The following is a 21,342-nucleotide window of genomic DNA, read 5'->3' as shown; positions in this document are numbered from 1 at the left end:
TTGGTGGTGATTGGGCATGGCTGAGGAGGAAGGTGAGTAACTGTGAAGGTTATCAGATGATGATCAGAGATGGGGAGCAGAGAGATAGAGAAGTTAGAGAGAGAGCAGTTGGAGAAGAAGACAAGATCAAGAAAACAGCTATACCAGTGAGTGGGGGTAGTGGAGCACAACTGGAGGTCAAATGAGGAGCTTAAGGCAAGAAATTTAGAGGCATAAGAATCAGAGGGATCGTTAACGTGATTGTTAAAATTTCCAAGAAAGAGGAAATGAGAAGATGAATCAAGGCAGCTGGAAAGCTAGGAGTCAAATTGGGTGAGAAAGGAGGAAGGAAACTTGTTGGGGGGATGATAAATGACTGCTATTCAGAGAGGTAAATGAGTGACTAGGCAGACAGAGTGGACTTCAACTGAGGAAAGGCTATGTGACTGAGGTGGGAGAAGAGCTTGGAATTTGCAAGAAGGCGAGCGAAGCCCAACACCTCCGCCTCGACCTGTAGGGCATGCTATATGGGAGAAGTGGTAGCCACCATGGGAGAGAGCAGCAGCTGCATTTGAGTCAGGGCTAATTCATGTCTCAGACCAAGTATGTGGAGGTACTGGGAGATAAAGGGATCATGAAAGTAGGGCAGTTTGTTGGAGGCAGAGTGAGCTTTCCATAGGACACATGAGAAAGGAAGAGGAGGATTGAAGGAGAGGAATAGATATAAGGTTGGGGTGGTTGCATACAACGGGAAGCAGATGATGTGGATGGCCAAAGTTGGGATTGACATCCCCAGCAGTGAGCAGAAGAAGGAGTAGGAGAGTGTGCTGAAGCAAAGGGGGAATAATGATGGGAATGATGAAGAAAGGAAATGCTCAAAGAGAAAGGAAATGGATGAATGGAAAGGAGAGAATTTTGAGCTTGAGAGTGGAGAACAAGGTAGATGACAAGATGGATAGTGAGTGGATAGGAAAAGCAGAAAGATAGTGAGGACTTGTTTGGAGGGTTGAGGGAAAGGGAGTGAGTGGGGACAGTGAGAATGAGAAGCAGAAAGTGAATTGGAGCCTTAAGGAGAGGAATAAAGAAAGGAAATCGAAATGTACAAGAAGTAAAGTAGAATAGGGAAATGCAATCAGGAGGTACACAAAGGATCACATTAAAGAGCACATTCTCCTTGTTTGTGCTCCATTGTCGAGTGATGAATCGTGCACCTGCAGCACACACTGCCCAGAAAGGGTTTAGTTTAAATAGATAGCAAGGCTAGTGAGGTCATCTGAGTGCTTGGGAGGGGCTACAGCCAGCCAGCCAGAAGCATCAGAGGAGGGGCTAGAGGTAGGCAGCAAGAGATAGGGGATGGAGAAATGAATTTCCCATCCATCCTGAGTGCTTGCTAGGAGGGGCTATAGCCAGCCATGCCTTCAGAACACCCCCAACATCACCAGCTTTTTTGTCAGTGCTAACCGGGCATTTACAACAGCGATAACCAGTTAAATGCTGCTGAATATAACAGGTTAGCTCCCACAATCCAAGTGAATTGGTTGGCAGCATTCCCAGCCAGTTAACTCATGCTCAATATCAGCTGGATAGTGTTTTTTGCAAATGTCTTAATTATCTGAACTAAATAAATCTTATTAAGCAATAAAGGATAAGAGAGAAACACTGAGGAATATCTTTGGTTGGCAGAGTTTAAGATGGTGGTGCCCATAAGCAGGTCCAGAAAGCAGTGGGGAGAAGTAGTTAAAGCATGATCCTAAAGCAGATGGAATTGGGGTTCTGATTAACCCAGGGATTTGAAAAATGTGGCACTGTTGGTAGTGCCTGTGCTTAAATCTGGGCCTGTTGCTTGTAAGAACTCATTTCACATTTTTAATCTCTAATAGGAGTAAGTAGCTTAAAAGTCTTCTCTTTCCAGCACTTTATGCATTCCTCTATTCTAATATCCAATGAACAAATTCACATTGCTATCCAAGACACCCAGATTTGGGTCTTCTCTGTGCTAAGGTAGTCACATTTCAAAAGTAATACACTCGGCGCACTCTAAGGAGAATCTGCGCTGCCCTATGAGGGGCAATAGCACCATACCAAAGACTGTGCAAGCAGTGCAGCTGTAAAAGATACAAATATGGAAGGGTGCAAATGTTGCTCCTGGCCCACCGTCTCCCTACATAAGAACATAAGAGTTGTCATTCTGGGACAGACCAAAGTTCCATCAAGCCCAGTATCCCCCAGGTACTGTGTATGGTAATTGTGAAGTGGGAGGAACATGGTACACCAGTGGATGTCACACAGGGTACAATTGTGCCTTGACATAGTCCTGAGAAGCATTGAAGGGTTAAGTTTTGCCTTCCAACTCCAGGCCAGCAAAACAGCTGAAATCTTCTAGATGCCCTCATGGAAAAAACAGGACACTTGTGTTTAAAGAAGCTGTGGAGGCTAGGAAAGGAGCCTTGGCTTCTGGAGCTGAGGCTGTTAAAATGTGGAAGGGACTGAGGCTGGTAGACCAGGAGAGAAAGCAAAAGTCAAAAAGAAAAGTAGGTTTAAAAAGAAACTATAAATATTTCTATATTATTTTAAAATGTCCTGTCTGCTAAACACCTGGGGGGAGGGGGGGTTTACATTTAAATATACACAGTTCATTTACAAAAAAAGACAAGAATAACAATTATGCACATTAACACATAAAAGAAGTCTTCTTTTGTAGCAAGCTCAGCAACAGAACATCCCTCCCAACTTAATAAGTCTTGAGCAGTTATCTAAAATGCCCCACAGTTTTGCATAAACATAAATGAATGAACAGTGGTAGGCAATTCCAGTCCTCGAGAGCCGGAGCCAGGTCAGGTTTTCAGGATCTCCACAATAAATATGCATGAGATAGATTTGCACAATTTGGCTTGCTGTTTCTGACCTTAATGATCTTTTAGGCATATACATTGCTACTAAGGGCTCTTTTTACGAAGCCACGTTAGCTGTTTTAGCACACACAGCTTTTTAGCATGTGTTAAATCCACGCTACGTGGCTAGAACTAACGCCAGCTCAATGCCAGCAGTTTAGCGCGCGCTATTACGCGCGTTAAACCACTAACGCAGCTTTGTATAAGGAACCCTAAGTATTTTGGCTGTCAACTAAGTTTTCTGAAAAATTATCTACCTTTGATATTTGTACAAAAAATTACATAACAAATCATTGTCATACTTTTGTACAAAAACATTTGCACCAAAGAAAGAAAGGATCATGATATATTTATACTTCTTATTTTGTGCTTTGCAGAAATAAAGGCGGAAAGCATGCAGTTTTCTATCCATCCTTAAAGGTAAGTTCTAGCTGCCTTCAGACATCATCCTGCTAAAGAGGGGCATTTCAATATGATTTTAAATCCGAGTCTAGACATTTTGTGGAACACGCAGAAAATTCAGTACCAAAAATGCTCATTTTCAAAACTGCAAAACGTCTATCTTGTTTTTTTATAAAATGGATGTGTTTGTGCTCAGCACATCTATCTTTTTGAACCATTCTCAAAAAAAGCAAGTCTAAAAGAAAAATGCGCAAAACAAGCCATTGGGATATAGGAGGAGGTCAGTATTTTTAGTTATCTTTAAACAGAAACTGAATAGAAATATACAGTGAAGGGTGGCTGCTGAATATATCCAGTTTTGTTAATTGGCCTTGCATGTATAATAATTTTTTTACAGAAAAGTCCAATTTGTCCAATTGCAGTTGAGTAGTTGATCATCCTACACTATGGCAGATATCACATATTAACCACAAACTTTGGCCTCTAATAAGCCATCAGGAAATCTATTCGATCAGTGTTGTCTGGGACTTGGCTTGATAGCTCAATGCCATTTTGAGGACTTGAAATCATTTCCCAGATCAGACCTTCTGCTTCTTGGTCAGTCAGAGTTAGGGGTTCAGCAGAAGCATGTTCACAGTCTATTGGGATAGAGAGGGAGGTCATCATGCAATAGCAACACTTACTAACCAATCTTAGGGGCAATGATTGTAGCTTTCCAGAAGAAGACCAGATACGTGAACCACCACTGCTCCCCCTCCCCCAGCCAATTTCTGTTGTTGTGATAACTTAGGTGGGTGAGTTCGGAGGAGATATAAAAGGAAGAACATTATGTCTTAATCCAGATCTGAAGATGCACCTAACCAATGTGATTTTCAGGATAGCCACAGTGAATATGTATCATATAGATTTGTGTACACTGAATGCAGAAGAAAGGCAATGCAAAAGATTGTAAGAACTATAGGACGATTGCGCTACTTCCGCTTGCCATTAAAATATTGCTGAAAATAATACAATGAAGGTTACAATCATACGTTGAGCAAGAACTACCTGAAGTTAAGGCTGGTTTCAGAAAAGTCAAGGAACTAGAGACATTATTGCTAATGTTAAATGGATATTGGAGACGAATAAAGACTATCAAAAGCCTGTATATTTTTGCTTCATTATAGCAAAGCCTCAGACTTGTATGGATCACGATAAACTATGGAGGATTCTAGTGCAAATGGGACTACCAAAAAATATAATTCAGCTGATAAAGACTAAAATGGTTAGGGCTCTTCAGCTTGGTAAAGGATGGCTGAGGGGGAGATATGATTGAAGTCTACAAAATCCTGAGTGGAGTAGAACAGGTACAAGTGGATCGATTTTTCACTCCATCAAAAATTACAAAGACTAGGAGACACTCTATGAAGTTACAGGGAAATACTTTTAAAACCAATAGGAGGAAATTTTTTTTCACTCGGTGAATAGTTAAGCTCTGGAACGCGTTGCCAGAGGATATGGTAAGAGCAGATAGCGTAGCTGGTTTTAAGAAAGGTTTGGACAAGTTCCTGGAGGAAAAGTCCATAGTCTGTTATTGAGAAAGTCATGGGGGAAGCCACTGCTTGCCCTGTATTGGTAGCACGGAATATTGCTACACCTTGGGTTTTGGCCAGGTACTAGTGACCTGGATTGGCCACCGTGAGAATGGGCTACTGGGCTTGCTAGACCATTGGTCTGACCCAGTAAGGTTATTCTTATGTTCTTATGCAGCTGGCACTGATTCCTCCCAGAACACACATATTATTCCACCCATAGCACTGCCTGGCTTGTCCTGCTCATTACCTTTCACATCCCTCTTTCTCCAGTGCTCAACATAAGCAGTGGTGCAGAAAGAATGACTGCATATCAGCCCATGTCCTGCTTCTCTGCCGCGCAGTGCTATGATATGCCCCATAGTTCAGATTCTAGCCATAGGAGCAGGACATAGACCAAATACTACTGCTCTAATTATTGAGCAGTGATGAGGGAAGGGGGAACAGGACAAGCTGGGTGGTGCCATAAAAGAGTAGGTTATTGCCAGGGTTAAAGTTCCCATTCTGTTTACAGCACAGGTACTTATACCTGTATCTATTGATTTTTGATTGATTGACTGGTTGATAAGTTGTATTCCACATACTGTGATGTGGTGTATGTCCCATCATGTGAGTGGAATTCTCCTTTATTAATGCTGCTATTACACTAGTGGACAACAGAGGGCGTTGGTTCATTGAGGTGGCAGTTAGGCTATCCTTCAGCAGGTGGCGCTAATCTGCTAGAATAGGTCCTACCTGAGACAGAGGGATAGAACTCAAGAGGGAGGAGTGCAACTGATCCAGAGTAGAGTCTGAGAGAGAGGTCCCCTGGGAGAGGATCTGATTCTATATATAATACCTAAAAACAGTGCTGACTAGTGTGGTACTTGGCACCGCTTATGCATGCTAAATTTTAGGTGTACCTATGTAGGCTAGCTAAATCCAGGCGTAAATGTCTGCACCTAAGTTGTGCGCACATCAGCACATATTCTATACCCTTGTGTATAATTTATATCCATGACCGCAATCTGCCCCATCCTTACCTACTTTTCAGCATCGCGGACTACAACTAACACTTAAGTTTTATGGAATCGCGTGTACCAAGTTACGTGTATAATTTCCAATTATTTTCAAGTAACATCAATTATGAGATGTTAATTGATTAAGCCTATTATTCAATTAAGTTACGTGATACGTAAGCACTTTAGGCACCATTTATAGAATTTGGGCCTGAGTAAAGAAATCTTTTCCCCCGTTTGTTTTAAATTAACTTATTAGTAGCTTCAAATATTTACTTGATTGACCAATATTTTAAAAATGCCTAGTTTCTCTTTGTGATCCACTTAGGACCATTTTTTTAGTAGTTTGCGACATATAGGTTTCAGTTGTATTGTATTGCAGTAAAACAATGGCATAACTTATTGCCCATACTGTATCTGTTCTTCCAGTTAATTGCCTCTCTGAACTAAAACAAAATAGTCTTGAGCCTGCCAAAAAGCAATGGGATGGTTGTGTATGCCTCCAAAGTGTTGTAGTCCAGACTCCAAATAGGGTCACAAAACCCATGTTTTGGGTCCCGACCTGGCATAATAGGACATCATGGGCATATGCCCATTGGTGAGGGAGGGCCGCAAGCTTTCTGTAGCCACATGAATGGGATCATAGCTACAAGAAAATTGGTAAGCAGTGATCTAGTGCTTTTTTATTGTATGAAATATTAACATCAATGATCCAGAAAACTGCTGCAAGATGCTTAACAATTGTTTGTTTAATAAAATACAGAGACTTTATCCTGCCCTTTTATTCTTTTTCAGTCCATCCAGCTGCGTTTGGAACTTGCCAAAGAACTTGGTACAGGGATCTCTATTTGGGAATTGGGACAAGGCCTGGACTATTTTTATGATCTGTTTTAAACTAACAGAAGAAGATGGAATTTGATGAACTGAGTATTGTCTTACACAGACAGATCCTTCCATTAATTAGCGGGTTTACAAGCAGCTGAGTCTTTGTAAATTTTTTTTTGTAATTGATATCCTGGTTCTGAAATATACCTAGGGCTTACATTTCTTTTTTGTGTCCTCCTACAATTAAGTGAGCATGTAGGCAAGTCAGCAGGTAATGGGTTTGTTCCTAGCTACTAACTTGCAGGATCATTAAACTTGAAGATCACAACTGGTACATGTGTGTGTGTTCTTTTTTTTTTCGAACAGTGAGCTCAAGAGCATTTATATGTCGAGTCACATTATTATGACCACCACCTACCTCTGACATCAAGGACACACAACCAATGAACAAATGCACATGTTAAGTGCAGACTATGTGGGTATATAAGATAGGATGACAACAAGTTTCCAATATAGCAGCCATGGCTGTAATGGGGAAAAAGCGTGATTTATCAGACATCGGAAAAGGCATGATCATCGGCTACCGGGCCAAGGGCAGCAGCATTTCGGAAACGGCTGAATTTGTGAACTATTCACAGGCTACTGTGGTTAAAGTGTACTGTAAGTGAATGAATGGAACTTTTTGGATGACCCAACATGTTAACTGGGAGGCAGCACGAGCCATCGATGCAAGAGGTGAATGTCGCCTGTGCAGGTTGGTATGGGCTGATCAGCATGCTACCGTGGAGCAACTCACCACCTAAATGAACCAGGAAGATGTGTAGCCAAAATGACTGTGCAGTGAACCCTGTTGCGAGTGGAGCTCCAGTAGATGGATGGTAAATGCATTCATGTTCACATGGGTTTATCGCAAAAAACGTCTGGAGTTTTCACAGGAGTACTGACATTTAACTTGTACTGACTGATAGAGGGTTGCCTTCTCCAGTGAGTCACGTTTTGAGCTCCATCAAACAGTTGGACATTGGTTTGTCAGGCATGAAACCACCGAGAACAAACACCAGCAAACAATATTGGATGTACACAAGTGGTGGTGGCAGCATTATGGGCTGGGAAATGTTTTCTTGATATGGTCTGGGTCCCTTGATACCTCTGAAAGGCACTCTCAACTGATATGGGTATCTCACCATCCATATTGATGAAGTACACCTTTATATGTTGATGGTCTTCCCTATGGCTGATGGGATAGTTCAGTAGGACAATGTGATGTGCCATACTGCCAGAATTGTTCGCAAGCAGTTCGCAGAGCACAACCAAGACTTCCAGCTCCTTCCCTGGCCTCTAAGTTCCCCAGACCTTAACCTAATCGAGCACATTTAGGACCACCTCAATCGACATGTTCAATGACTGGATCTGCCACCATGCATCCATCAGCAACTGCTATAGACCCTGACGATTTTCTTTTAAGCCCTAGTGGGTAAATGATAATTCCAGTGGATCGTTTTTGGAATAGTTTTGATCCAGTTTCAGAAACTCAAGTTTTAGAAGTGTAGTTGTAAATTTGATCCCTTTCCTTCTTATCTTTTTGGGGGTATTCCCTTATAGGCTATTACATGGCTGACCTTACTATTAAATCACTTCCTTGAAAATGGTCATTTCTCGTTGGATATGGGGAATATAATCCTAACACCTCTACTGAAAAGTACTGATTTGAATCCTTCAGTTCCCTCCCATTACAGTCCAATTGCAAATATACCCTTACAGACAAAAATGATGGAATCTATTATCTCTAGCCAACTTTCCAACTATTTAGAGAAGTTTTCTATCTTGTTACCATTCCAACATGATTTTAGACCAAATTTTAGCACGGAAACCCTTTTAGTATCATTAATTTCAAAGATTCAAAGTTTACAGATGCAAAATAAATATGCAGTACTCCTGCAATTTGATTTTGTCGGCCACGTTCGATATTGTCCATCATGATATCTTGATTCTTATGTTATCAGATATTGGTTTAAATCAAGTAGTTCTGAACTGGTTTAGTAAATTCTTATTATTACGATCTTATGAGGTATATTTGGAGGGTGTGACAACCTCTTCATGGAAACCAAGCTGTGGAGTACCACAGGGTTCCCCCTTGTCACCAATACTGTTTAATATTTATATGACCTCATTGAAAAACTTTTGTCTCATACCTATAGAGACTATATTTACCTACGCAGACATTATCCTCATTTTACTGGAAATTGATCCCAGTCTTAACAACTTAGTCTCAAGTATAGACTGTTGTATTTCTAAACTTCAAATGTGGACACTTTCCATTCAAATGAAACTGAACGCTGCCAAAGCTAAGTTCCTTTGGGTGGGGCCAAAATTGGAAAATCTCCCTGTCTCTGTTACACTAAAAACAGGTTTTTCGTAACAGAAAGATTTTTCTTCCAGAGTGTTGGGTACAGTACTGCCCCGATATTTGCGGGGGTTCCGTGCTCTTCAACATCTTTATAAATTATCTGGACATTGGTACAATGAGTGAGGTGATTAAATTTGTGGACGATATGAAGTTATTCAGAGTAGCGAAGACACAGGGGGATTGTGAAGATTTGCAACATGACTTAATCAAGCTTGAGAAATGGGCATCGACAGGGCAAATGAGGTTCACTGTGGATAAGTGTAAAGTGATGCATGTCAATAACAAAAATCTCATACACAAATACAGGATGTCCGGGGCAGTACTTGAAGAGACCTCTCAGGAAAGAGATTTGGGAGTTCTGATTGACAAGTCGATGAAGCCGTCCGCGCAATGCATGGTGGCGGCGAAAAGGGCGAACAGAATGCTAGGAATGATTAAGAAGGGGATCATGAACAGATTGGAGAAGGTTATCATACCACTATCCTGGGCCATGGTGCGCCCTCACCTGGAGTACTGCGTCTAGCAGTGGTCGCCATACATGAAGAAGGACACAGTACTACTCGAAAGGGTCCAGAGAAGAGCAACTAAAATGGTTAAGGGGCTGGAGGAGTTGCCGTACAGTGAGAGATTGGAGAAACTGGGCCTCTTATCCCTTGAAAAGAGGAGACTGAGAGGGGACATGATCGAAACATTTAAAATACTGAAGGGAATAGACTTAGCAGATAGACAGATTGTTCACCCTCTCCAAGGTAGGGAGAATGAGAGGGCACTCTCTAAAGTTCAAAGGGGATAGATTCTGTACAAAAGTAAGGAAATTCTTCACCCAGAGAGTGGTAGAAAATTGGAACGCTCTTCCGGAGTCTATTATAGGGGAAAACACCCTCCATGGATTCAAGACAAAGTTGGACAAGTTCCTGCTAAACTGGAACATACACCGGTGAAGCTGGACTCCTTTAGAGCACTAGTCTTTGACCTTGGGGCCACCGCGTGAGCGGACTGCTGGACACGCTGGACCACTGGTCTAACTCAGCAGCGGCAATTCTTATGTTCTTATGACTTCAGTTAATACAGAATATGGCAGCTAAACTCATCTTTGGGAAAAGACTGTACGATCATATCTACCCTCTGTTGAGAAAGCTTCATTGGCTCCCAATCCATTTTAGGATCCACTTTAAATGCGCCTGCGTCATTTTTAAGCTTCTCTATGGAATATTTGGTCCCTTTATACTGGAATACCCTTAGATTTTGCCATTCGAGGAATACACAGAGATACAAATTTACTGTTCCCTTCCTTCAGAGGAATTAAATCGGCCGGGAAACTCAGTCAATCTTTTGCTTATAAATTGGTAGAAATGTGGAATGGGCTTCCTGATTCTGTCAGATTGATAGGTCATTTACAACAATTTTGTAAAGTCCTAAAAACCTTATTTACACAATACTTGAATAGTTTACCTAAAGATTAAACAAATTGCCCTACAATACTTACTTATTCCTATGCTCTTGTTTGCTTTTTGCTGGTCTTTAATTACTTGTAAACCGAGTTGAGCTCCGTCGGGAGATGACCCGGTATATAAATCGAAGACTAGATTAGATGCACTCCAGTCTGCATGGCTCCAGATACCTCTGTCAACCACCCAACATCTTATTGAGTCACTCCCACAGCATCTGGCTGCCATCTGTGCTACCAGAGGAGGTTGTTCTGGATATTAGCAGGTGGTCATAATAATGTGACTAGACTGTGTATATGGTAGTTGTCTGCAAATAAGCATGTATATTTGCACAGGATGAGCAAGTGGCTTGGTACAGTGATGTGCAAAGTGACTTTCCCCTTCAAATAATCCATTGAAATCTGTTTCATAAAAACAAACAAAAATGAAGGCAGACAAAGACCATATAACTTATCCAATCTGTCTGTCTATGCAATCTACTGTCTCTTCTTCTCCCTTAGAGATCCTATGTATTTGTCCCATGTGGAGGCTGATCAAAATTGCTTTTTTTTAGTTTTGGCCAAAACCAAAACTGTCAAAACACTTTCAGCTGAAACTGTGGCTAGACCTTGTTGCCTGGTTTCAACCAAAACTGAAAAACTAATGTTTGGTTGTGTGAACATGAACCAATGAGGCCGACTGGGGATTATCAGAGCTTGCAGTTGGCAGCCCTCTGCTCAAACGACAGGAGATTATTCTCCTCAAATCCCAGGAACTGTATGTACAGGCTGACAACTGGGAGAGCCATTTTAACAAAGATTTCTCAACAAGTCTGGCATGTTTAGGATCCCAAGTCTTTATATATGTAGTTAAATATTATCGGCCAAGGACCATTATGAGAACATTTATTTAAAAAAAGTGTGATTACCAGCTTTTTACGTTTACCCAACTTTGCATAAATAGCAAGAGAAAATAATATTGAGATGTTTCCCATTTTGTATTTAGTTAAAAGACAAACATAGAAACATGATGGGTTTCGGGTTCGGTGTTGGGGCCAGTCCTGTTCAATATGTTTGTGAGTGACATTGCTGAAGGGTTAGACAGAAAAGTGTGCCTTTTTGCAGATGATACCAAGATTTGTAACAGAGTAGACACCGAAAAGGGAGTGGAAAATATGAAAAAGGATCTGCAAAAGTTAGAGGAATGATCTAATGCCTGGCAACTAAAATTCAATGTAAAGAAATACAGAGTAATGCATTTGGGGATTAATAATCGGAAGGAACCGTATATCCTGGGAGGAGAGAAGGTGATATGCATGGACGGGGAGAGGGACCTTGAGGTGATAGTGTCCGAAGATCTAAAGGTGAAAAAACAGTGTGTCAAGGCGGTGGCTGCTGCCAGAAGGATGCTGGGCTTTATAAAGAGAGGCGTAGCCAGTAGAAGGAAGAAGGTTTTGATGCCCCTGTACAGGTCATTGGTGAGGCCCCACTTGGAGTATTGTGTTCAGTTTTGGAGACCGTATCAGGCGAAGGACGTAAGAAGACTTGAAGCGGTCCAGAAGAGGGTGACAAAAATGACAGGAGGCTTGCGCCAAAAGACGTATGAGGAGAGACTGGAAGCCCTGAATTTGTATACCTTAGAGCACATGTGTCAAACACAAGGCCCGTGGGCCAAATCCGGCCTGCCAGGCCTTGCAATGTGGCCCGCACCGCGCTGTCATCACTGCACGCCGCTGCGTTCCATCACAATGACGCGCGGTGACATAGGAGGCTTGTGATCTCGCCGGCCGTACTTGCTATCTATCTCCCCCCATCGACCGCCCCCCCCAAGAATCTCCGACCGCCCCCCCAGCCGACCCGCGACCCCCCTGGCCGACCCCCACGACACCCCCACCCCCCTTCCCCGTACCTTTCTGTAGTTGGCCGGACAGACGGGAGCCAAACCCGCCTGTCCGGCAGGCAGCCAACAACGAAATGAGGCCGGATTGGCCCATCCATCTCAAAGCTCTGCCTACTGGTGGGGCCTAAGGCGCCTGGGCCAATCAGAATAGACCCGGGAGCCTTAGGTCCCACCAGTAGGCGGAGCTTTGAGACGGATGGGCCAATCCGGCCTCATTCCGTCGTTGGCTGCCTGCCAGACAGGCGGGTTTGACTCCGGTCTGTCAGGCCAACTACAGAAAGGTACGGGGAAGGGGGGTAGGGGTGTCGTGGGGGTCGGCCAGGGGGGTCAGAGGTTCTTGGGGGGGGCGGTCGATGGGGGGAGGGGGGTTTGCGTCGAGGGCAGGAGGGCCTGGGATCCCTCCTGCCCGTAATGTAGTGCGGGGTGGGGGTAGGGGGTCGCCGTGGTCAGGAGGGTTTGGGCTCCCTCCTGGCCCGAACAACTAGCGGGGGGGGGGGGGGGTCGCCAGGGCCAGGAGGACTTGGGCTCCCTCCTGGCCCGATATTGTCGGGGAGTTGGGGAATCGGCGGGGCAAGAGGGCTTGGGCTCCTTTTTGCCCCGATCGTGTTGGGGAGTCGGGGGGGCAAGAGGGCTTGAGCTCCCTCTTGCCCCGATCGTGTTGGGAGTCGGGGAGTCGGCGGTCCTTCGGGGTGGGGGTGCAGGTGTGTGCGAGCGGTCCTGCTTGGGGTGAATCGGACGTCGGGGGGGGGGGGGAACTATGTAAAAAAAATACACAGCAGAAGCTGCCAGTTCCTGGCATAAAGTGTAGGCATAAAAATCGCAACAGAATCTGCTATCTGTACCCAGCCAGGCATTTATTGACTGACTTTTTCATTCTAACGCAGATTTCCAATAAACTACATCTTTTACTGCCAATATTGATCCCAAAATGTCCAGGAAAAGAAAAGTTGACGGTGAAGGCAGACAATTTAATGACAAATGGGAAAATGAATACATGTTTGTGCTTAGTGAGGGCAAACCAGTGTGTATATTGTGTTATGAGACAGTGTCGGTGATGAAAGAGTACAATATACGTCGTCATTTTGACACCAAACATAATGTTAAGTATGGCAAATATACTTTGGAAGAAAAGCATAAAATTGTTAAAGAACTAAAAGGCAAACTACAATCACAGCAGCAAATGTTTACAAAGGCTACAGCGAAAAATGATGCTGCAGTGAAAGCAAGCTTTATAGTGGCTGAAGAAATTGCCCGTACTTCAAGGTGTTTTTCAGAGGGTGCCTTTTTGAAGCAATGCATGCTAAAAGTGTGTGAGAAAGTATGCCCAGACCAGATACAGAGTTTTCAAACTGTCAGTTTGTCAAGAAACACCATTGCAGACAGAGTTCAAGAACTCTCAGGAAATCTATCATCACAGCTGGCCGAACAGGCATGCAGTTATCTCGCTTTTTCACTTGCTATCGATGAAAGCACAGACAACACTGATACAGCGCAGCTGTCCATCTTTATACGTGCTACGAAGACCGACCTCTCTGTCACTGAGGAACTTTTGGATGTAGCTGCCATGCATGGGACGACGACTGGTAGAGATATATTTGAGGCTGTGGAGAAATCTATAAATAATTTTAAATTACCCTGGGTAAAGTTGGTGGGGCTAACTACCGATGGCGCACCTTCAATGTGCGGAGAAAAGAAAGGCTTGGTTGGACTAATGAAGGAAAGAATGCAAAAAAGTCACTGCCACACACCCTTGATTACTTATCATTGCATTATCCACCAAGAGGCTATGTGTGGAAAAATTCTGGACATGTATGACATAATGACCACAGTCATTAAAACTATTAACTTTATAAGGGCACGTGGCCTGAATCATCGCCAGTTCCAGCAGTTTTTACAGGAGGTGGGTGCAGAGCATGGAGACGTGCCATACACACAGAAGTAAGATGGCTGAGCAAGAGCGCAGTCCTCAAAAGATTTTTTGAGCTCAGAGAACAAATTGCTCTTTTCATGGAAAGTAAAGGAAAGCCCTTGCCTGAACTGTCGGATCCCGCCTGGCTATGTGATTTTGCTATGATGTGTGACATATGCGAGCATCTCGCCCAACTGAATCTGAAGCTGCAGAGACGCAAACAAGTCATCACGAAGATGTCTGACATGATCACAGCATTCCAGCGTAAACTTCAACTATGGAAGTCTCAACTGGAACAGGACAATCTTGCCCACTTTCCCGTTTGTTTGAGTATCTCAACCACTATTTCTGGTACTTTTCCTTGCAGTCGGCTGGCTACCAAAGTTAGCCGTTTACTAAGTGAATTTGAGCGGCGCTTCTCTGACTTTAGAACACAGCACTCAGGCTTTGACATCTTTGCCAATCCTTTTACAGTTGATGTCAACAATGTGCCCCATCACCTTCAGATGGAGATAATCGAGCTTCAGTCTGACAGTGGCCTGAAATCAAGGTTTCAGGATGTTGAAATTGAGGACTTCTACCCTCTACTGCCCCCTGACTCAATGCCAGAGCTCCGACTTCATGCTGCCCGTATTCTATCCATGTTCGGGAGCACCTATCTTTGTGAACAGATGTTTTCAATAATGAATCTGAACAAAAACAAGCACAGATCACGCATTACCGATGACAACCTCCATGCTGTTTTGCGGGTTGCTACAGCCCAAGAAATAAAACCGAACATTGACTCATTGATACGGGGAAAACGGTGTCAGACATCTAGCCAGAAAACAAAACAATGAGCATTTTAGGTACATTCCAATATTACTGTTTTGCTTGATACCAATATTACTGTTTTGCTTGATAGCATGTGAGTTGGTTAACAGCACTGTTAAGGAAAAGATTGTTCCACTCATTTTAAATTCACATTTCTGGTTAACATTGTCAGTTTATGACTGTTCAGTAAACCATTTGGCCCGCGATTTAGGCTGGATTTTAGATTTTGGCCCCTTCTCTGATTGAGTTCGACACCCCTGCCCTAGAGGAAAGGAGGGACAGGAAAGATATGATTCACACATTCAAATACTTGAAGGGTATTAACGTAGAATAAAATCTTTTCCAGAGAAAGGAAAATGGTAAAACCAAAGGACATAATTTGAGGTTGAGGGGTGGTAGATTCAAGAGCAATGTTAGGAAATTTTACTTTACAGAGAGGGTGGTAGATGCCTGGAATGCGCTCCCGAGAGAAGTGGTGGAGAGGAAAACGGTGTCGGAGTTCAAAGAATCGTGGGATGAACACAGAGGATCTAGAATCAGAAAATAATATTAAATATTGAACTAAGGCCAGTACTGGGCAGACTTGCATGGTCTGTGTCTGTATATGGCCGTTTGGGGAGGATGGGCTGGAGAGGGCTTCAATGGCTGGGAGGGTGTAGATGGGCTGGAGTAGGTTTTGACAGAGATTTTGGCAATTGGAACCCAAGCACAGTACCGGGTAGAGCTTTGGATTCTTGCCCAGAAATAGCTAAGAAGAAAAAATTTAAATTGAATCAGGTTGGGCAGACTGGATAGACCATTCGTGTCTTTATCTGCCGTCAACTACTATGTTACTATGTTATGTTACTATGATGGCAGATAAAGACCAAATGGCCTATCCAGTCTGCCCATCCACAGAATCTGCTATTTCCACTCCCTGAGCGAACCCACATGCCTGTCCCACGCTTTCTTGAATACAGACACAATCTGTATCCACTGGGAGACTACTCCACGCATCTACCATCCTTTCTGGAAAAAAAAAAAGTAGTTCCTTGGATTACTCCTGATCCTTTCACCTCTTAACTTCATCCTATGCCCTCTCATTCTGGAGCTTCCTTTCAAATGAAAGAGATTTGCCTCATTCACATTTATGTCACATAGGTACTTAAACATTTCTATCATATCTCTCCTCTCCTGCCTTTCCTCCAAAGTATACATATTAAGATCTTTAAGTCTGTTCTCATACATTTTATGACAAAGACCACTGACTATTTTAGTACCCTTTTTCTGGACTGACTCCATCCTGTTTAAATCTTTTTGAAGGTGCATCACTCATTTGGGTTCCTTTTCAATCCTGCTCTCTATGGAAAACACATGTTACAGGTGAGCAATATTGATTTTTCTTCATTCAAATTTGTAAGAAGTGAATTATGTTTCATATGAAAGTGATAAGAAAAGAGACATTTTACAGCACTAGAGAAATCTTTCAGCAGTTTTTTAATCTCAGAGTCTAGAGCATTGATTTAACCATGACACTAAAGGGTATAATGAGTGTTTGGAGGAAATTTATCCTGTAACATAATTATCAGCAGCTACTGTATGGAATAGTGATGACCACCCCTCTAGCCTTCAGGGACAAGATTACACGCTGTCTACTTAATTAGATTTCCTCTCTGATAAAATGACAAAGTATTGAATAATAAGAGTTAATAAACCGAACAAAGGTTATAATTTCGTTTTCAGATTTATAGTTAATAGGAAAATTGATACAGATCAGGAAAATGTTTATTTGGCCCCCAATATTCAAAAACAGTTATCCAGATAAGTGCCCTAGGCAGCCCCAAATGTGGATTTTTAGCAACTCTATAACCTAGACTTTCTCACTTACATGCACAAAGAGGGTACAGTAGTCATTTACTGAGTTAATTAGACACAACACCCGCTGTTTTTCTTCTGCAAAGGAAAATTTTATTGATAAGGCCACAGCAGTGGTATACAACATTTAACATCAACACCATAAGAACATAAGACTAGCCTTACTGGGTCAAACCAATGGTCCATCAAGCCCAGTAGCCCATTCTCATGGTAGCCAATCCAGGTCACTAGTACCTGGCCAAAACTCAAAGAATAGCAACATTCCATGCTACTGATCCAGGACAAGCAAGACCTGGAGCCCAAATGGCCTAGGCTACCAATATAGGAAACAGCTCTAGGAATGTAATGTCCCGTGTAACCTCCAACTGATACCAATAGATGGGTCAACTCTCGGAGCTCCAGGACCCCATGAAATATACGCCAAAGCCAATACCCCAGCTGCAACTCCACATTGCTAACCTGATTGCTCTGCCACAAGGCTAGCCCATTGATAGAGGTGAGGAATGTATCCCAGACCTTCAGGTCTTCTCTAATGAAAAGTGTAATTCAAATGAAATGGTGATTCTTTTTGATTTTTTTCTGTGGCCAGAGCAAGGCGTGGGGAAAATATACACCCTATGGGAACTATTCTGGCTGTGAGGATGGCCTTCTTTGTCTGATTAATTCTTTGAATCTCCTCCTTCAACTTAGCTAGTTTTTCTTGCTGCAGCTGGGATATCTGATTCACTGCATCTAGCTCGATGCCCAGAAATACTAAAGAGGAGAATGGACTCACAGTCTTTTCTTCAGCTACAGAGATACCAAAACATCATGCAATTTTATGGAAAGTATCTAAAATCCTGGTACATTTCTGCTTTCCCTTGACTATGAATAAAAAATCATCTAAATAGTGAATCAAACACAGATAGCCTACTATCTGTTCTACCAACCAATGCACAAACGTGCTAAATTGCTCAAAGTATCTGCATAATATGGAGGTACACAAGCCGCTTGGGTGTATGTGGTGCTGGTCTCCTGCCCCCTTCCTTCAGTGGCATGCCCCCCCTTTGACGAAGAACCTTCACATCCACACGCTCAAAAAGATCCTGTCAACTCCATTCACTTTGATACGTTTGCGTCAGAGAGTGGTACCAACAGGGCCTCATGAACGATAGACTCCAAGGCTCTGCGTCAGTTAAGCTAGCGCCAGTACTGGGCCTTGTATAGACTCCCTGACAGACAGTGGGAGGGTGGCAGAAGACAGAGGGCTCTTCATCTCTGGAGTTAGCTTAATGTTGCCTGGACTGTGAGACCAATGCGGCTAGCCCGCAAGGCTTCCCTCTGCCTTCCCGTAACTGACACTGAGCCTTCGAGTGTATCAGTTTATGAGGCCCTGTTGGTACCGCTCCTTTCATGTAAACGTGTCAAAGTGGGTGGAGCTGACAAGGCCTTCCTGAGCGCGTGGACATGAAGGCTCTTCATTGAAGGTAGAGCTGGTGCCGGGCCCTGTGTGGTATCCAGATTCTGGGTCAGGCAGAAGGAGGAAGGTTAGAGGAGGAGAAATGCCTGACTTGCTGGGGGTGGAGGGGAAGGAGAGAGGGAGCGATGTTGGACTGAGGGATGTAGGGAAATGGAGAGAGTTGTTAAGGCTGGCTGGCTGGGTGGATGAGGGTGGAAAAATGCTGGACATGGATGAACTTTATAGAAAAAACAAATGTTCTACACCCAAATCAAATAGGGTTCAGGAAACAATTTTCTACCGAACATACACTAATAGGCCTTACCACTTCCATTCTCAACTACCTTGACCAAAGAAAATCCACACTCGATCTCTCAGCCGCTTTCGACACCGTTGACCACCAACTTCTAATCAACAGATTGATCTTCATAGGACTAACAGATACTGCCCTGGATTGGTTTACCTCCTTTTTCTCCAATCGTTCCTCTAAAGTAGACACAAATCAAACTACTTCAGAACTGTTCATATTGGAATAAGGTATACCACAAGGATCAATTCTCTCCCCTCTTCTCTTTAATATTTTTACTTCTCCCCTTCTCACAATTGTGCAATCAATAGGTTTCACAGTATTCAGTTATGCAGATGATATTCAACTTTTACACTCCATAAAGTTGAATGATCCTCAAGATATTCTGAACATAAACAACAAATTAGAACAGATTACACAATGGCTTACCATATGCTATTCCTAAACCCTTCCAAATCAAACAGAATGGTTTTGTCAGCCAACAAAAACAAAACCCTAATTTCTCCCACTCTTCTAAAATCTATCCCACTTCAAATCACTAACAGTACAAAGATCCTTGGAGTTATTATCGATGACATATCCTTCCATCAGCATATAACCACAGTAATCAGGAGATATTTTTATAAACTGATCAATTATGAGCTTACTTGATATCTTAATTATGAGCTTACTTCATCTCTTAATATCTTATTGCACTCCTTGGTAATATTGCAACTCGATTACTGTAACTCTCTGTAACAAGGAATCACCCAAAAAGAAATAAGAAGATTACAGATTTTTCAAAATACCGCGGTAAAATTGATCCATAATGCAAAAAAATTGATCATGTTACCCCTCTTCTTATAAAATCACAATGTCTTCCAATCACTCATCGAATTACATATAAAATATTACAAAAAAAAAAAAAACAACCTCCCAACCAAGAAAGGATGTCTAAAAAATTATATAACACCAAACAACATCCAATTATATCCAGCACTACAAACATCCATACATCAATAATGGAGAAAAGACCTCAGTGTCTAATAGGGGTAACAAAAAAACTTCCCTTATAGACAAGCCAGTCTCAGAATATCAACTTTGAGACCAGCAGACACATCCTTGGTCAAAAACTCCAAGATAAGTGGAAATACACTATTGATTATCACAGTCCTTAATAATAGATCAAAATACCATCACTTATCTGAAAACGTAGTATTCAATAAGATCTTTATAGTAGTGCTGAGATGTGGAATCAAGAACAACTCGCACAGTGGAGCATTATCTCCCAAGCTCTGAAACAGACTGAAGGATCTCATGAGTTGGTGACTGCTTAAGAACTCATGTCCTTGCTCCGTAAAACATTCCTGGTCTGATTGAACTAGGCTTTGTTGGCACCATTACAGCTAAGCTTTCTATAAAATCGGAAATAAAGCTATAATAGATATAAATATGTTGTCTTATGACATTCTTCTCAAATATCTGTTAGCAGTGGACATTTGGATAATTTTAACATAAGCAATTATTAATTTTTTAACATAGATAGAACTGAAGTAAAACATTATGTTTTAGTAACAAAAGTTTTCCGGTGACAGTGCAATGCAACAATTGTGAGCTGCTTCTGTAAAGTTATTTCTTCATTCTGTACCAAAAGTTGGTACTTTGCAAGAAATAATAGACAATTTTCTTCTACATAAAAGTAGCTCTGAGAATTAAATAGTGGTGGAATAAATTGCAAATCAATAAGTATAAATCGGGCTAGAAGCTTTACAGACTCATTCATGTTCCTCAAGCCACTAACCAAACTCAGTATTACCTCTCCTACTAATTCATTCTGGTGATGGATTTATCTACACTTGCTGGTTTCAAGCATATCAATTCCTTTCTAATCCATCAGTGATTAAACTGCTATTGATTTTTAAACTTCTGAAACTGTAAAATGGCCCATAGGGTTCACTAATTAGATGTTTAATTTTTGGAGCTCTGGATTGTTTGTTCAACTAATCTGAACTGTCCAGTTTAGTCCAATGCAATAGCAGTTTAACTAGTAACAATATTTAATTTTATTGTTTAATGGAATCTCAAGAAAATCTAAACTCTTACATTTATTCTCTATGTTGATCAAGCTACTAATTATGTGGTTGAGGCACAACTCTTAGAAATGGACCTTAAAATTAAGCTAGGAAGGGGCTAGAGATTTGGGGCTTCAGGAATTGGAAAACAAGGCTAGAGCTTGGCAGACTTCTACAGTCTTTGTCCTTACCATTTTCAGGGCAAATCAAGATCAAATAGGTCATATCACATCATACTTTTTGCTATCAATTTACTTTGTTGGATATATGAAAGTTCCATGATTTAGATTAAAGAAACTTTAGAAATCTTAAAGCATCAAACATTTTCCCCCAAAGGTTTTGATGTTATACTTACTTTTTAGGTCTAGTTAGGGGAGTGTAGTACTCTATGTTCTAAGTGCAGGGATCTTAACTCACTGCTAGATAAATAATCACAAAGAAATAGAGGTGTGGGCGAGGAGAGGAATATTGGAGGTTTACCAGTGAGTCAGGGCAGAGGACATCACATGAGTGTTTCTCCAGATTTGTTGTGTGTATGATGGAGGCGTTTAGGAGGTGACAGGTCAAATGC

At 42.1% G+C, this 21,342-nt stretch overlaps 2 protein-coding genes across 4 annotated transcripts in view; both read left to right on the top strand.

The window, feature by feature from the left end:
• Window positions 1–21,342, top strand: part of LOC117352133 — a 1,164,809-nt gene that overhangs the window by 934,500 nt on the left and 208,967 nt on the right. The window lies entirely within an intron of this gene.
• Window positions 1–21,342, top strand: part of CHID1 (chitinase domain containing 1) — a 218,371-nt gene that overhangs the window by 130,804 nt on the left and 66,225 nt on the right. Inside the window, exons 12-13 of one of the 3 annotated variants that reach the window (XR_004537584.1) lie at window positions 3,248–3,290; window positions 16,424–16,483. Coding sequence is in view for 1 of the 3 variants with exons in the window: in XM_033928275.1 (XP_033784166.1) it covers window positions 3,248–3,290; window positions 6,637–6,735 (142 nt within the window). In the remaining 2 variants the exon portion in view is untranslated. Of the gene's footprint in view, window positions 1–3,247; window positions 3,291–6,636; window positions 7,001–16,423; window positions 16,484–21,342 lie in introns of those variants that run through there. The other 2 variants (XM_033928275.1, XR_004537585.1) reach the window with 2 other exon arrangements.

The sequence above is a fragment of the Geotrypetes seraphini genome, chromosome 19, assembly GCF_902459505.1.
Source record: "Geotrypetes seraphini chromosome 19, aGeoSer1.1, whole genome shotgun sequence".
Lineage (NCBI taxonomy): Eukaryota > Metazoa > Chordata > Amphibia > Gymnophiona > Dermophiidae > Geotrypetes > Geotrypetes seraphini.
The sequence above is the reverse complement of the archived record's forward strand: the minus strand, read 5'-3'. Positions and strand labels throughout refer to the sequence as shown.